At 42.2% G+C, this 854-nt stretch overlaps 1 protein-coding gene across 3 annotated transcripts in view; it reads right to left on the reverse strand.

Annotated features, from left to right (window-relative positions):
• The window catches only part of slc25a25b (solute carrier family 25 member 25b), a 24,155-nt gene that overhangs the window by 7,880 nt on the left and 15,421 nt on the right, over window positions 1–854 (reverse strand). For 2 of the 3 annotated variants that reach the window (XM_032539784.1, XM_032539785.1), the window contains exon 4: window positions 272–383. In XM_032539784.1, coding sequence (XP_032395675.1) covers window positions 272–383 — 112 coding nt within the window. Of the gene's footprint in view, window positions 1–271; window positions 384–759; window positions 796–854 lie in introns of all 3 variants that reach the window. The other variant, XM_032539787.1, reaches the window with a different exon arrangement.

The following is an 854-nucleotide window of genomic DNA, read 5'->3' on the forward strand; positions in this document are numbered from 1 at the left end:
CTTGAGTACAATTTTTGGCTACTCTACCCCCCTCTGTGTGGATTTTGCCTTTAATTTAAGCTGAAAAAATTTGATCAACTAGCATCTATAAGTGCCTAATTATGTGTCTTTGGTATTTGCATCATTTCAAACGTGACATTCTGGCAACCGTGTTAAAAATGTTTTCTTGTCATGTACTTTCACATTGAGCAGGAAAGATGAGATTTTGACTTAGGGTCTGCTCTTAATGCTTGTTTGCCCTTGCTTTGAGGCAGAGAGGAAGAGTGTGTACCGTGGAGTGTTTCCAGTAGAGGATGATTTCAGGAATGTTGCCTGCTGGATGCAGGAGGTGGTAATCCCGCCACTCATTCCAGTCTATCGTCATGGTGCCATTTTGATCCATGCTGGGGATTTAAAATAACACACAAAAAAAACACTTGATTCAGACTCAATTGGTTAGTTTAAGACAGTAGAAAGAACAAGCTATATGCTCGCATGCATTGTCCTTCTCAACAATGGCAACACTTGTTCTCATGGCTTCCTTTAGGAGTTCAAGTGCATTCTGTTGTGGCAGGATGCTTCCCTTGAACACTCACGCATCTGCTTCACCATATTATCACAGCATTTCTTTGTTTTGCCAATGTGATGTTGGTTTCATTTTCCATCTATAATCCCTGTATAAAATGGCAGCTGGCAACTGAATTACACAGACTAGACAGACTGCAGTGGTGATCAGGGTAGCACTGGCTGAGCAAGCAGACTATGGAATCTACTACTTACTACAAGATAGGGGCCCAGATATGACCCCTCCTGATTCTGAGATCAGCCAGGAAGAAGAAAAGACAGACAGACAGACAGACAGACAGACAGACAGA

This window comes from Etheostoma spectabile, chromosome 16 (genome assembly GCF_008692095.1).
Source record: "Etheostoma spectabile isolate EspeVRDwgs_2016 chromosome 16, UIUC_Espe_1.0, whole genome shotgun sequence".
Classification (NCBI taxonomy): Eukaryota; Metazoa; Chordata; class Actinopteri; order Perciformes; family Percidae; genus Etheostoma; species Etheostoma spectabile.